Below are 11635 nucleotides of genomic sequence, written 5' to 3' on the forward strand. Positions count from 1 at the left end.
TGACGTGCTTGCCACCCCGTGTTAGCGCGTAATAGCGGTTGCTAAGATAATCCGGGGGATTTATTTATGCCATTTAAGTAGTACGCTTGATTAGCTCCTGATGCGTCCCAGCAGCTGGGAGCTGTTTAGGGTTGACGTGCACGCATATGTTGCCACCGCCGCCGGCCATCCTCCATGATGACCACTAGCACACCGGCCGGCCCCATATGCAACGGATTGAATGATTCCATCTTAACATTTGTTAAACAAAATGCGATGACCAAAATAGTAGCATGAACAAAAGTTCAAGTTTCGAAATTTTATCAACATTTTGTACTAAATCAAATACACTTTTTAGAGACTAGTTATTTTTTTGTTTGCAACGAGTCTGTCAACTTTGCTAAGAAAAAATAACTAAATTGACAAAAATGATTGCATCCATCCATCCAAATAAGGACAAATATTTTGATAGAGTTGTATCTGGGCAGTGGCCACAACAATCCAAGCTCGCCTTTCCTTCCAAAACTCGTCGCCAGCGCGGCAAGGCAGAAGAGCACCGAGCCAGCCAGCACGCACGAGAGCGAGCATGCATGTGACATGTGAGCCGCCGATGTCGACTAGTTTTTCATTTTTGTTCCGGCGTGATGTCGACTAGTTTTTTCCACCGGCCACGACCCCACACGACCCATGAACCACACTTTGGGTTCTTCTTAACTGGTTGGGTGCGCGCGTGCCACCGCCGCTTCGCGCACCTGAAAACGTTGCCTGGATTGCGGCCGTCCGCCGCCCTCTTTTCCCGCGGACACGCCGCGGTGCCCAGACTGCCGACTCGTGGTGATGAATCAGAAACGAGACTGGATTGATGAATCAGTTCACTGAGCGGCGCAACCAGTCCAGTAGCAGCCAGTACTGCTAGTTCCAGACTTCCAGTTTGCTACGAAATTTTATCCCTAAAAAAAAAGGGATTGTAACACGAAACGCTACGTGGCAGGGCATGCTGCGGTCCAGGTGTACATCGTCGATCAGCACGCGCCAGATCCCATGGTCTTTTTTGTTTTTTTACCGGACACGTCCAGTCCCATCGTTGTTCTACCTGGGCTCCAATCAGAGAGCCCCGCCGACCTGGTGCACCGTAGATTCGAGCACTTGTACAGGTAGAACCATACGTGTAATAAACAACGAGCTAACGGCTAACGAACTAAAAATTCCCCTCCTGTTTAGTCCTATTTATAGCCCCGTCCATGATCCATTCCATCCCAACTCATTAATTCCATTCCATCCGCATCTTCATAGCAGTCCGTACTACACAAAGTCCTCTAGAGCTTCTGTCCCGCTCCAATTAAGTTGCTGTCTCAGCGTTCGTGCTTCCTCTTGCTTTGCCAACAATGGAAACCATCTCCCCGAAGAAGAAGACATGTTCCGTGACTTCCGTCGACAGCGACACCAGGTTCGAGACAACTCCGAATCAAGGACACGAGGAGGAGATCGTAGAGCTAGGCGACGACGTACTAACCGAGATCATCCTGAGGCTGCCACTCGACTCCGTGGCCCGCTCCAAGTGCGTCTCCAAGCACTGGTCCGCCGCCGTCTCCGACGACTACCTCCGCCGCCGCCTCCCCTTCCACATCTCCATGCTCTGCTTCCCCGACAACGACGACGACAGCAATGGCGGCAAGCCCGTGTTCTACGCCTGCGCCGGCGGCGGCAGCACGCTGGATCCCCTTGACGACCTGGGCTCCTTCTTCCCTTGGCACGAATCCTCCGTTATCTGCGACGGCAGCAACGGGCTCCTCCTCTGCCGCTCCCCAGACTCATCCCTGTTCGTTATCTCCCCGGTGACCAAACGCTTTGCGGCCCTCCCGAAGCCCGCGAAGAGCGCCGTGCTCTCCGTCCTCGCCTTCGACCCGCTGAGCAGCTCATCCCCGTCGACATACCACGTGGTGAACTTCACCGGGTGGCGCGACCGTGGCGCCGCGGTGGAGGTGTACTCATCGGAGACGCGCGCGTGGACGGCCCACGAGGCGGGCTTCGGCGCCGTGCCGTCCGCGGCCCTGTCCGGGACCATGCACTGCCACGGCGGCAGGCTCTTCGTGCTCGCCTCCGGCCCAGGCCTAGGCTCCGGCCCGGGATGCCTCGTCTGCATCGACCTCGCCCCGGCCCAGGCCGAGCTTGCCTGCGCCATCATCGCGCTCCCCGAGAGCGTGGCCTCCGACGGCCGCTTGGCGAGCTCTGGCGGCCGGCTCCACTACGTGTGCGGCGGCGAGGACGGGTGTCTCAAGGTCTGGGCGCTCGAGGACGAAGGCGCGGGGAAACAATGGCGCCTGAAGCACGCCGCGAGAGTCGTCGCCGTCGCCGGAGACGAAGGCGATGTCGTGGGGGAGGAGGTGAGGTTCTTGGCGATGCACCCGGAGAAGGAGGCGGTGGTTTACCTGTGGACGCCGTGGAAGGTGGTGGAGTACGACCTCGGGAAGCGGGAGCTCACCGGCGCGGCGTGGGAGTTGGGCAGCAAGAGGAGGAGCCGCCCCGTCAAGACGTGGCTCGTGCCGGCATCGTGCTACCTCTCGGATGTCTTGCTCGGCTGATCAGATGGTTGGTTCAGTTCGACCGTCCCGTCAAGAGAGCAGAGCACCTGGTTGATTTGATTTGTTTGTTCAAATTCGTTCTAATTTCACTCCTGTAAATTCTTTTTTACGTTAATCTTTTTTTGCCCTGTGAAAACCATGTGTAGCTGTATATACTTGGGCGTGCTGTATAGGATTGTGCAACGAAGAAGTACGGAGTAGTAGGGAGGCACATTAAAATTGCCTCGATCGGTGTATTGATTTGAACAAACCGGACTGGATTTTTTTTTTTCAAAAAACAGTGTGTCGTTACTCTCGAAAGCTGGCGAAAAGTCAGTGCCAAAAAGAACGTTCCACGTTTGGTTACTCTTTCTGACTGAAGCAGAGAAGAAAAAGACGCAACGTGTTTCGCTTGGCCTGCAGTTCACAGTGATCTACTGCTGCCCTGGCAGCCTAGCAGGCCTTTTCTCCTGCATTAGTTTAAGCCCACAAGGCCGTGATGACACCCCCCTAGTAAAATGTACTTGGGCCGAGCCGATCCAACCAATAGGCCCACAAGGACACCCCCCGTAGTTGAGTTTCCTCCGTTTAGGATGTTGAGGAACACCGAGTCTTGCGCCCCCACCAACCCCCTGTTGACTCGTTTCTCCACTTAATAGTTTGTTGTGTGATTTATTAGGCCTATATAAAGGAGAAGAGGCTACCCCTTGTACATACACTTGAGATCAGAAATTAATAAAAAGCTCATGTTCCTCTCTATTTCTTGATGTTCATCTATTTTACTGTACTTCGTGATTGTGTGCATGATCGACTCCTTCGGCTACGATCTTGGTGTGTAATCCCGGGACCGGCCAGCCGGGAGAGATAGCACAACACGTTATCAGCACGAACCTCTGCCCGGAGCCTTCATTGAGCCTCCTCCAAGCAGGTTCTCGACATAAATCACGGAGGTATTGGATCCAAAATTTTATTGCAAAAATGGATTCCTCTTTGTGTTACGATTCCGTTTTTGCGATTAGATTATTTTTCGAATTTTTCTACCCACGGTATGGATTTTCCTCGCGAGATGTTGCCGACCAAGTCGCCGGCCAATGCCGATCGTCCTCGCCGCACGAGGGACTTGTTGATCATCACCATGGGGAGACGGTGTCGCACCACCGTGCTTCACGCCAGCCACCGCAGGCTTCAAGCCGCGAGCCATCCCAAGCCACTGTCCTGCCGCCGCCACCTCATGAGCGCACAGGCACGAGCTGCCGCTATCGTCGCTGTCGTGCCTGCGCGTCGCCGCAGCCGCCCCGGACGCACGAGCGCGCGCCGCCGCGTCGTGCGCGCACGCCCTCGTCTTGTGCGCTGGCTACCGCCGCGCCGGGCACGAGCACGCGCGGCAGCAAGGGCAGCCCGTGGCGGCGGCGCCACGCGCACCGCCCCCCGCTGCCGCAGCCCCAGGCACGGCGCGCGCGGGCCGCCGCGGCTGCCTGCTGCGCGTGGCGCCGCCGCCGCTGCCTGCCCCTGCTGCCAACCGCCGCCGCCAGAGGGGAAACCTTAGGGGCTGGTGCGGCGGGCCCAGCTGGGCCGCGAGGGATGGGCCGGTGGGCCGGCTTCTGGGTTGAAAAAAAGAGAGGGGGAAATGGGCTGGCAACCCGAAATGCATTTTGGACCAAGAATTTTGCATTTTAACCCCTGGATTTTACCGAAATTACGCACAAATGTTTGATGTGCTGCGTTTTTGCGCGTAAGTCCCTGGAAGTGTCAGTTTTTGCTGAAACTTCACATTTATGCTCAAAATGACTTCGGGAATGTGTTTTTGGGACTAATTTTCACGTTTAGGAAACATTTAACTTGCCATCTCTATGCACATGCTTGTATTACCATGTTTTACCGTTGTTGATTAATTGTAAATATGCTTTATTGCTTTTAATCATTAAGTAAGACATGAACTCGCATGTTTTAAATATTGGAACATTGTTATGGACAACTATATCATTTTATCACATTTATGCGATGGGTTACATGAGGTTACCTCGAGATTATATGTTGAAATCTCGTAAAAATTCGCATTAATGATATGTATCACGAACCTGCAGTTCGAGGAGCCGACCTAAAATGATTGGACTTGATTTTTGGATGTGGATTTGTTCTCGGAGCTTGGTAGCTTTTGAGGAGTTGATCGTCTTGGTGTCTTGTTGACTACCGCCACCACCCTGCGAGGAGAACATTTAGGCATTGCGCCATCCCTTTGTACTTTTGGACAGGTACATACATGTTGGGAAAGTGTTATGCTTTAACAGATGGTCCTGATTCCACATGTGTTGTTCATCCTCGCATGTCATAAGTATTTTCAGGCTATGTAATAGCACGAGGTTTAACCTCGCAATAACTTAGAGGGGGAGGTGCAAAATGGAAGCACTAACTGATTCTATTAAGCTTGGCCAACCCCTGTTGAGTTTGTGCTATGTGTGCTTTCACACACGTCTTTCCCGACTATCGCTACCGTGATAGCTGATAATGGGATGAGACCATGCCGAACCTGTGTTAACTTGTTGTCTACACGGAACCATGCCTTTGCCAAGTTGATGTCGCAAATCATACAAATGAGGAATAATTTCCCGGATCATCGTATAAAGTCTATTCGAATGGACAACATTGGAGAATTTTTTTCAAAAGCGTTCGATGATTATTGTATGGCACTTGGCATTAAGGTTGAGCACTCTGTACCGCATGTCCATACGCAAAATGGACTAGCGCGGAGGCATTGATTAAGAGGATTAAATTCATTGCCAGACCACTCCTTCGGGGTTGTAATTTACCAACCACGTGTTGGGGGCATGCAGTGTTGCACGTCGCAAATCTCATCAACTATAGACCCACGGCCTACAACATCCATTCACCTGTCCAACTAGCGCAAGGGTCGGCATCGAAAATTTCCCACCTTCGTAGGTTCAGTTGCCAGGTATATGTACCGATACCAGCCCCTCAGCGATCAGCAATGGGACCGCTCCGTAAGTCGGGGATATACATTGGTTATGAGACTGTGTCCATAATCAGGTATCTGGACCCCATGACAGGAGACTGTCATACGACCTGCTTTGCTGACTGCATTTTTGACGAGGATCTCTTCCCGACTTTAAGGGGAGGAAATCAACCTATTGATGAGAAAAGTCGAGAATTGACGTGGCAAGCCACGGGGATCCACGCAAATGACCCGCGCACAAGTGAGACACATAGAGAAGTCCAAAAGATAATAGATTTGCATGCTTTAGCGAATCAACTGCTTGATCACTTTAGTGACTTGAGAAGTGTGACAAAATCACATGTGCCTACGCGCAATGTACCGGAAAGGGTAGAGATACCCAAGGATCCTGTGGGTCTACCCGCTCGAGTCCAAAGGCCTAAAAGGACGAGAAATCCGGTTCCTCAAATCCCAAGTACTCGGGGACGCCCGACGAAAAAGGACAAGGGGGATTTATCACACTCGGTTACTAAAAAGCTCCGAGAGAGTGAGGGAAGCCAATTGAGACCTGGCAAAAGTACGGAATCTCCAACGCAAGGAATTCCGGACTTTAACCTTCCAACAGTTGAAGCACCCAGCGGAGATGTGAGCGCACACATCGACACGGAAAAACTAAAGGACCTCGCTCCAGGAAATCCTGTGGAGACAGAGGATGCGCATGATGCGCCCCATGACGAAATGGCCATAGATTATGTTAACACGGGAGAATCAATAAACCGAGCGGCTGCTAATGTCGACATAAACTTTGCTAAGAAAATTGCCGCAATCATCGATCTTGACTCCGAGCCTAACTCGCTCGCTGATTGTAAGAAGAGGTCGGATTGGAAAGATTGGCAGAAGGCAATAGCTACCGAATTATTATCTATGCACAAAAGAGAGGTTTTTGGACCTGTGTGTCGAACCCCTCCCCACGTACGCCCTGTCGGCTATAAGTGGGTATTTGTCCGCAAGAGAAATGAAAATAATGAGGTAGTAAGTACAAAGCAAGGTTAGTTGCTCAGAGGTTTACTCAACGACCTGGGGTCGATTATGAGGAAACCTACTCCCCGGTCATGGATGGAATTACCTTTAGATATTTGATCTCAATGGCAGTCAATATGGACTTAAAAATGAAATTGATGGATGTTGTTACCGTTTACCTGTATGGTAACTTGGATTCGGACATTTATATGAGGATACCTGATGGTCTCCCGGTTCCGAACCAAGACAGAGCAAACAGAGGTCTATACAGTGTTCAACTCAGGAAGTCACTGTACGGACTTAAACAGTCGGGTAGAATGTGGTATCATCGCCTGAGCGATTTTTTACATGAAAAGGGCTACACGAGCAATGAAGATTGCCCATGTGTATTTATACGGCGATCCCAAGATGGATTCTGTATAATCTCGGTGTACGTAGATGATTTGAATATCATCGGTACACCTGAGGATATTGAGGAAGCAAGTTCCTACTTGAAATCGGAATTTGAGATGAAGGATTTGGGTAAAACCAAGTTCTGTCTAGGTCTGCAACTGGAACATTCCCATGATGGGATTCTAGTGCACCAGTCTACCTACACTCAAAAGGTGTTGGAAAGATTTGGATTTGACAAGGCATATCCTTCAAAGACTCTCATGATTGGGCGGTCATTACAGCAAGACAGGGACCCTTTGAGGCCGAAAGAAGAGGGGGAGGAAGTTCTGGGTTCAGAATTTCCTTACCTGAGTGCTATTGGAGCACTCATGTACCTCGCGAATTGTACACGGCAGGACATTGCATTCACCGTCGATTTGCTTGCTAGGTACAGCTCTGAACCTACCAAAAGGCATTGGAAAGGTGTTACGGATGTCTTTCGGTACTGCAAGGGACCAAAGATCTTGAGCTATTTTATAGAAGAAATCAAGACCTATCTTTGATAGGCTATGCCGATGCTGGGTATTTGTTGGACCCGCATACATCCAAGTCTCAGACTGGATATGTTTTTCTATGTGGTGGAACTGTTGTTTCATGGAAATCGTCAAAGCAAAGTCTTGTATCGACTTCGACGAACCACTCAGAAATCATAGCACTATATGAAGCATTACGTGAGTGTGTATGACTTCGACGGATGGTTCGCCACATTCAGCAGACCTGTGGGCTGAACACCGTCCCGACCCCCACCATTATCTATGAAGATAATGCAGCTTGTGTTGCACAAGTACAAACGGGTTATGTGAAGAGTAATCTCACCAAACATATAAATCCTAAGTTTTTCTATGCACATGAGTTGCAAAAGATGAACGAGGTAAAGGTCTTGCATACTAAGTCGTGTGAAAATCTTGCTGATTTGTTCACCAAGTCACTACCAGCATCCACTTTTGAAAGGTGTGTGCGTGGAATCGGTATGTTGAGACTTAGTGAGATGCAAGGTCTAGGGAGAGATACTTCACATATTCATCGTTAAATCTTGATCATGGGCATCAAGTACTCATCTTGGAGATTGAGTAGGTTGTACTTTTTTCCTCAGCGAGTTTTCTTGTGTTTCTTGCATGAGGTTTTTAACGAGACAATCTGTGCAACATAGCAACGTATCATATGCTCTCTTTCTTCATGTGTTTTTTCCACTAGGTTTTTTCAGAGTTTTTGAGGCATATAGCGTACAGATAATCGTCCAAGGTGGAGTGTTGAGGAACCAATGACAGGGTGGGGTGGCCACCGAGTCGTGCGCCCCCCACCAACCCACCTGTTGACTCGTTCCTCCACCTAATAGTTTGTTGTGGGCTCTTATCCATTGGCTTATATAAAGGAGAGGAGGCTACCCCTTGTACGTACACTTGAGATCAAAAATTAATAAAGAGATCATGTTCCTCTCTACTTTCTGGTGTTCATCTACTTTACTGTACTTTGTGATTGTGTGTATGATCAACTTCTTCGACTACGATCTTGATGTGTAACCCCGGGACCGGCCAGCCGCCAGAGGTTGCACAACATAGGAGACGATTTCATAGGCAGCTAAACATGTACGCACCTATCATGTAAACAATTATGAAACATTGTGACTATGAATGTGTTAATTTCTCCTTGGCATTATTGCACCAACGACTACGTGTAGTATACTGTATACTAGTAGATGTTCTTCTGTCTGCCTGTCGGTCTGTTTTGCTATGTGCTAGTTGAAGCGGTTGAGGAAGGAGACGACGTCCTTGTAAACATAATCCTTGGCGCAGACACCGAAGATGAAGTCGAGGTGCGCGAACTTGTCCAGGTACTGCACCGTCATGGTGGCGTCGCTATGGCCGCCGCGGCGGAGGTCGGCGAGGAGGAGGTCGACGTCGGCGGGGTCGGCCAGATCGTCCTGGCCGCCGTAGCTGAGGAAGAGAGGGAACCCCACCGGGATGCGGCTCATGTTGTACGCCGGCGGCTCCTCCTGCCCGTAGTTCTCCACGTTCACCTCCGGACTCACGTAGTCGTACTTGGTCAGCACGCCGGCCCGGAACGCTGTTTCAGAGATTTCGAACATATTTTCATCAAGCAATTGAGGAATTTGGGGCGAAATTTTGGATTTAGCTTTGAAACTTGGGCTGAGATTAGTTGCTTCAGTTCATACTCTGGGCGAAATGGACCAGGGTCTTGGTGGACGTCGGCTGGGGCTCGTACTGGAGGACCACGTCGATCGCCGAGCTGTTCAGGCAGTAGTTCTCCCCTGAAACACACAAAAACAACAGATGAGAATTATCTGAAATCCAAGGTCCTAAGATTATAGATTCCGTATTGATTGATTAATCACCTGTGAAATCCCTGATGAAGTCGTAGCAGTTGATCCCAGGGTTGTGGCACAGCCCGCTGACAATGTTGGTCACCTCAGGCCTGGAACGCATACACGTGTTACATATATACTACAGCTCCGCTCTGATCGAAACTGAAGGCACAATCGAGATTCAGCAAGTGCACGTACGACGTCGGGTTGAACTCGGCGACGCCAAGGTCAGAGATGAGCTGCGTTGTTGTTGTTGTCATGGGGGGGAAGAAAATACGAGTCGACTGTCAGAGTTTCAGAACGGCCAAAACACTCTACGTGATGGATGCACATGAGCAAGAGAGGAAAAGTTTATGCTCCTACGTAATGAAGATGGCTAGCTTGTTTCGGAACGGCCAAAATTAATACTCTCCATGATGGATGCATTATGAACAAGAGAGGAAAAGTTTATGCTCCTACGGCCAAAATACTCTCTACATGTTGACAACACGGGAATAAAAATCGCATCGGCTGTCAGAGTTTCGGAACCAAAAGGATAAAGAAAGCAATTAAGTAAGGGTAGCTAGTTAAGTCAGGCACTACCTCTCCGGCGAATGTGTTTGCGAGGAGTATGCCGAGGGGCGTGGTCATGTGGGAGAGGTACGCGACAGGGGAGAGCAGCGTCGCCGACTTGAGCTTCTCCGACACCTTCCCTTCCGACAAGGCCGCCAGCGCCACCAGCGTCCCCTGCTCGATCATAGAGCAAGTGATCGATTAACAAGAGCTGCTAGCACGCATAGAGAGAGCCACTTTGGTAGTGCGACACTGAGTGGAGTGGAGTGAGTGAGTACCATGGAGTGGCCGACGTAGTGCGGCTTGTGGGCGGTGCGGGTGCGCACGTAGTCCACCACGTCCGGCATGTCGTTGACCACCAGGTCGTCCCACGACCAGTCCCAGTACCTCTGCATGCATTCGGTGAACGCAGAGTTAATTCTGATTACAGTGCAGATTAAGACCGACCTCTCTGTCCCTGATTCTGCGGAGATTAATTTGGACATATCTCTTTCGTGTGAAACGTGTGCTGAATTTGTGCGCGGATATATATATCCTTGGAAAATGCGAGATAATTGGATCAAGTACCGAGGTTAATTGGTGCATTGGTGCAACGTACGTACCCAGGAAGTGGCGTCGAGGGAGGTGTGGCGGCGGCTCCAGCGGGTGCCCCTGTTGTTGGCGACCCAGACGTCGAAGCCGCGGTCGGCCAGCACGTACGCCAGCGACTCCTCCGGCGACCCCAGCAGCCATGTCATGCCGTCCTGCAATGTACCGCCGCAATAACTCCATTTGTTAGTCAGTTACTCGACCTTATCTGATCGATCGACCTCTGGACACGTCGATCGTACCGGTCCAATATAATCCATTTCCAGTTACTTGGACGTAGTTTGCTACTAGTACTGGAGCAGTAGTAGCTATAGCTAGTACGCACGAGAGAACGTATATTTTTCGGCGAGAAAAGAAAATATCAAAACGTGGGATTGGGATTAGAAGTACATTTTGTGCCACACCCACACGCGCGCACACTTGACTTTACAGTGCTGGCCTGACAGCTGAGAGATATCGATGCAACAAACGGAGATAGTGCAGCGCATCTGTGCATGCATCATAGGAGCCGGTGCGAATATATTGAACCACGTGGAACTGATTATAAGGAAAAAGGAGCTAAATTTAGAATGTTTAGCGCCATGCGGCCATGCCCATGCGCATATGCTGTATGTGGATACGCGCATGGTATATACGTACCGCGAGAACCCCATGCTGCAGAAGCACCGGCTGCCCCGCGCCTGATGATCCGCCGGCGCGCCCCGGATGGCCCCTCGGGATCCGCTGCAAGCTCAGGATGTATCCGCCCCCCGTCGTCACCTACATCCATCGATCGCAGAATAGTTTCCTCAGACGTCTGTTCGATCGATCGGCAGGGTGCACACGTTCGTTCAGATACCATGCATGTTTGCGTGATCCATGAACTCAACCTGATCGATCATCAATTCAAATACAGCATACGTCGAACAATTAATCCACGGACAACGTATACTAGTTAGTTACCTCGTGCTCTTCGCAGGGGTAGCCGGACGGGGCCACGGCCAGCGCGCAGGCGCCACCGCCGCCCGCCGGCGGAGCGACGACGTCGCGCCGGTGGCGGCGCCACCTCGTCGTCACGACACGCGCCGCCGCGAGGCTCGAGCAGAGGCTCATCATCATCGTCGTCATCATCGCCAGGATGACCACGACGATGCCCGCCGCACTGCCCATGCTCTGCTTAATTTGCTCTGCTCGAGCAGAGGCTGTAGCCTCTGTAGTGGAAGCGCTAGTGGTGGTGCAGTAGTACGTGGT

At 50.9% G+C, this 11635-nt stretch overlaps 2 protein-coding genes across 3 annotated transcripts; one reads left to right on the top strand and one right to left on the bottom strand.

Moving 5' to 3' along the window:
* Window positions 1–782: 782 nt before the first annotated feature.
* LOC100834517 lies at window positions 783–2906 on the top strand. The gene has a single exon (XM_003572387.3). It carries the CDS (start codon window positions 1365–1367, stop codon window positions 2559–2561), a length of 1197 nt encoding a protein of 398 aa, XP_003572435.1. The 5' UTR covers window positions 783–1364; the 3' UTR covers window positions 2562–2906.
* A 5427-nt stretch (window positions 2907–8333) lies between these two features.
* Window positions 8334–11635, bottom strand: LOC100835430 (triacylglycerol lipase 2). 2 transcript variants are annotated; one of them, XM_010238468.3, is made up of 9 exons: window positions 11348–11635; window positions 11045–11164; window positions 10420–10560; window positions 10096–10206; window positions 9848–9991; window positions 9464–9504; window positions 9296–9375; window positions 9116–9211; window positions 8334–9006 (listed from the first exon to the last, which is right to left on the bottom strand). In XM_010238468.3, exons 1-9 carry the CDS (start codon window positions 11552–11554, stop codon window positions 8678–8680), a joined length of 1269 nt encoding a protein of 422 aa, XP_010236770.1. In that variant the 5' UTR covers window positions 11555–11635; the 3' UTR covers window positions 8334–8677. The 2 variants fall into 2 exon arrangements, with proteins under 2 accessions (XP_010236770.1, XP_014755757.1); XM_014900271.2 differs by having other exon boundaries at window positions 11045–11274; window positions 11348–11604.

Source organism: Brachypodium distachyon, chromosome 3 (assembly GCF_000005505.3).
Source record: "Brachypodium distachyon strain Bd21 chromosome 3, Brachypodium_distachyon_v3.0, whole genome shotgun sequence".
NCBI classification, from domain to species: domain Eukaryota; kingdom Viridiplantae; phylum Streptophyta; class Magnoliopsida; order Poales; family Poaceae; genus Brachypodium; species Brachypodium distachyon.